This window comes from Olea europaea, unplaced genomic scaffold (assembly GCF_002742605.1).
Source record: "Olea europaea var. sylvestris unplaced genomic scaffold, O_europaea_v1 scaffold2708, whole genome shotgun sequence".
Taxonomy (NCBI): domain Eukaryota; kingdom Viridiplantae; phylum Streptophyta; class Magnoliopsida; order Lamiales; family Oleaceae; genus Olea; species Olea europaea.
In genome coordinates, this window is record NW_019245485.1 from 22,093 (window position 1) to 26,361 (window position 4,269).

The 4,269-nt window shown below is 33.6% G+C and overlaps 1 protein-coding gene across 1 annotated transcript in view; it reads right to left on the minus strand.

Moving 5' to 3' along the window:
• Positions 1-1,448: 1,448 nt before the first annotated feature.
• LOC111383520 (putative E3 ubiquitin-protein ligase RING1a) overlaps positions 1,449-4,269 on the minus strand; it is a gene marked incomplete at its 3' end in the record, with an annotated part of 17,278 nt that continues 14,457 nt past the window's right edge. The window contains exons 4-9 of the mRNA XM_023007632.1: positions 3,726-3,807; positions 3,527-3,647; positions 3,397-3,438; positions 2,030-2,554; positions 1,658-1,765; positions 1,449-1,554 (exon numbers count right to left, since the gene is read on the minus strand). Coding sequence (XP_022863400.1) covers positions 1,449-1,554; positions 1,658-1,765; positions 2,030-2,554; positions 3,397-3,438; positions 3,527-3,647; positions 3,726-3,807 — 984 coding nt within the window. The remainder of the gene's footprint in view (positions 1,555-1,657; positions 1,766-2,029; positions 2,555-3,396; positions 3,439-3,526; positions 3,648-3,725; positions 3,808-4,269) is intronic.

Genomic DNA, 4,269 nt, shown 5'->3' on the forward strand with positions numbered 1-4,269 from the left:
TCCTTTATATTTCTCTTTTATATTCTACCCCTTTCTTTTTATCTAAAAGTGACGTCTCCATTTATTTTTTTCACAAAAAAGAGCCCGTCTGTCTCCTATTAATGAGAGAAATTATAAAATTTTGAATAGTATTTTTGAAGAATGTGTGGTTAAAATTTAAATAAACTTTATTGGTTTGTGTATAGAATATTTTATTATAACGAAGTGTGTGGTAAAAAATGTTAAAAAGTAAATGGATATAACTTCCTTCAGCATCATATTTGCACAACTTCCTTACAAAGAAAATACGTCACCTTCATCATGTCATCATCAGTTTCCTGCACTTTGCACCTTTTGTTGGTATGCCAAAACCTATAAATACAGTGTGTGGTAAAAAATGTTACTGTAATAAACAATTTAATTTGTTAAAGGATGACAAATAAGAACAAAATTTTATTTACTTGTTAAAACTGTGAATAGCATTTCATGTCTTATTTCATAAGAAATGACATTTTCAAGCGTCTCTATCTGTATTTTTAATTTTCATTTTTGTACCATGCAAAAATCCTTCCATCACACATTTTTGAAAGATCGAGGTATTTCAGATCGAGCTATTCTTTTTCGAAAAGTTTGGAACCTCCACTTCAAATTTCCCTTAAAATAATAATAATTCGTGATTAAAAACATTGATAATCACCCAAATTATAATTTATAACCTCATTTTTTTTTTATTAACGGGGGATTTTTTTTGTTTTACATTATTCAGGCTAACTTTCCATTTGTCTCAATTCATTAGGCTGCCTGTCTACATTTGTCTTTTAAAAAAATGTGACTAAAAAAAATTACAATGTACGAAAAATTCGTTAGTGTATCATTTTTTATTTCTTAGATTAGATGAACAACTACATCTTGTTGAACTATTCGTGCTGTTACTTTTTCAGTTTTCATATCGCAAAAATATAAAAATATATATGTAATAAAGGAATTCAATGACCAATTGAAACAAGAAAAAATTCGACGAACAAAGTCAACGAGGCTATTATCAACCCATTTAATTTGCAACGCACGATCCAAAATGGGTAGAAATGATACATTCAGTGGACTGGTCAATTGTGCGCGCACAAATAGATGGGATACATATAAAAAGCTTGTCTGAACCCCCACTTCATCGTAAGGATGTATTTTGAGATAGTAAATTGATGAAAAAATATGTAATATAGAACATGGAAAAAATTTGAATTCCTGTGTAATGTTATTTTATTGAAGAATGTTTGACTAAAAAGAATAGAATTTGAAAATAATGGGAATCAAATAATAGCAAAATGAGTAAATATTAGGGAAATTGCAATAGCGGACCTAATATTTTACTTTTTTTTTTGCAAATTTAACTCTAACCTTCAATATAAGCTAGCGAACATTCCTAACTTTTAAAAAATTAGAAGTAAAGGTCCAAATAGACTGTTAATTACAATCGGATTCTTTTTGGAAGCTTGAATAGTTGTTTGTAGGATGGAAGTCTTTTATTACAAACATCTCAATTTCACTAGCTTCCATGGATGTCCGCCTAGCAACATACTGCAAGATATACGGTTTCAAAACCAATGAAGGACTTGAACTTATTCATAAAATACAATGAGATCGTGTAAAAGAGTAAGATTTAGGATGCAGGTGGATTTACTTGGCTTAAGCTTCCAACTGACAATGTGGCGCTGCAGTAAAGGTAAGGACGCTGCAGGCTCGGAATTTTCTCCTCATGCAACGAAACAAGCATAAGATTGATATTTAACTGAAACAAGAAGAAACACCTGTAATTTAATAAGAGAAACTCAATAGAAAAGTGCTGAAACTATATGGATGATTTGAAAACCAAACATTTAAGCAGCAACAGGTGATTTTGAATTAGAAAATGGTCTTAGGATCTTTTAGATTTCCGTATATTGAGGGAAAACAAAATGGCCGTTGCATCTTTATCTATTGTTACTCTTTCTTTTATATCAATAAAGATTAAATTAAAACTTGGATTAAGAGAAAAAGATCGTCAAGGTATTACCGCCTCATAATTTTCATCTGAACATCGGAGATGATCAATTAGCTTTCGAAGTCGGCTATTCCTGGCCAGCTTGCCACTGGCCCCATTGAGACTGCCACGACGGGTGTGACTGCGCATGCCACCTTTTCCCCAGGCACGGATCTCTGAACTGCCAACAAGGCCAGCTGAAGCACCCACTAACTCTCTGTTCAGTTCTGAATCATTTTCATCATAACCCGCATCAGTATTGCCTCCTGCTGAAATCTGTGAATCACGAGCACTGACACGTCTTTTGTGACGTTTTGGTTTGATTTCTGTGCTGCGTTCATCAGCAGAAGATGAGTCTTTGCCACCATCATGCCCATTACCATCCACCTCCTCATCAGATCCTTGATGCTCAACAACCCGAGGATTTCTTCGGCCCCTCAAGTTTCTATAAGTGCCCTGTCCCCTAAAAAATTTCAGCGCTGTTGATCTGGCTGACATCCGTTTCTTTCCTAATGCTTCTGATTGTCGTCGCAAAGTCTGAGCAATCGAAGCTTGGATCTGTATAATGAAAGCAAAAAAGAAAAATTAAGCAGGTGAATTTTGGTGGTTGTCAATTCAGAGCTAGAAATGTCAACGAGCTTTCAATTCTATGTTATGATATGCATGCAAACCACCAAAGAATGGCAATGCTAATAATTATAACATCCCCCTTTCTTTATCTCTATTTCTCCTTTCTTAATTTATAAATAGATGGAAATGAGTGGTATATTAGTACTTGTGGGTCCTATGAAATATACGGATGAAAAATGGTTTGACAGTTTATAAACAAATTATAAACTATGGCCAAACATGGGCTAAGTAAAGTAAGGGGTTGTTTGAGCCCCATTTTTTCCCAAAAAAATGCATTTTGTAATAGTGTTACGAAGTCATGTGCGGTTAAAAATAAGAAAAAATTTTGGGTTTTCTTGTAATATTATTTTATTTAAGAATGTGCAATAGAAATGGGGTCAAATCAATATTCAAGAATCCATTTTGATGAGAAAAATGGGGCTCAAACACGGGCTAAATGTGTTTATTTTTAATTTTTTTTTAGTTAAATTCTTTATGGGTTAGTATGGAAACTTCAGGAAACATTTAATAGCTGTTATTTTTTGAGAATTAATTTTATTGCAATATTCACAAGCAACTGATGATTTCTCCTTTTGACATTTATTAGAAATTTACAAATCCCTGTCAGCCAAAAAAGGAGCTAGGAAAATTTTCAGTTGTTTTTAAGGGGATAGGGGAAACAATAAATCATTCACATATCAATTGTGGCACACAGATCAGAAAATAAAGCCCTTATAACATAAATTTAACTGAACTGCATGAGATTAAACTCGAGCATTGGTATCATTTACCTGCTTATTGCGAGCCTTCTCCTCTTCGTGAAAAGCAAATTCCTGCAACAATGAATAGATCAGCGGTTATACAAGGCAAATTAAACTAAAGAATACCAAGACAAGAGTCCAGAAAGTTGTCCACAGATACCTCCTCCTCAAATTTATCAATGTCTGGATATAAAGCAGCAATTAGGGCATCATAGTTTGGATCATCTCTCAAAGAACGACGACTAGCACAATGTGTGCGGCAAGCAGGACATTCATTGTTCCTGCATTGAATTCCACGGACAAAAGTAAATAGCTAGGACTCGTTCAACAATTAGTCGACAAATAAGAAGAACCACTACCCAAGGCGCATGGATTTGTCAATGCACTCTCTACAAAAGCGATGAAGGCATTCCATGACTGTTCTTGTCTTCCTAATAATACCTGTAGTACATAGTTTTACACAGCATTACAACCATAAAACTGATTTGACCAAAAGAGAAAGATGTACTAATAAGAGGGTTTTAATTTTACAGTTCTACTCTCATTTATGTAGTAGAAATATACAGATTCTGCACAGTGCAATAGCCAATAAGAAGATGCAGATTTTCATTTCGATTCTAGACTCTGCAGCATTTCGTTAGCATTTAGCAGATTATTTTTTCAGGTTAAAAAAGTTAGAAGGTCACAGCATTACAACCATAAAACTGATTTGACCAAAAGAGAAAGATGTACTAATAAGAGGGTTTTAATTTTACAGTTCTACTCTCATTTATGTAGTAGAAATATACAGATTCTGCACAGTGCAATAGCCAATAAGAAGATGCAGATTTTCATTTCGATTCTAGACTCTGCAGCATTTCGTTAGCATTTAGCAGATTATTTTTTCAGGTTAAAAAAGTTAGA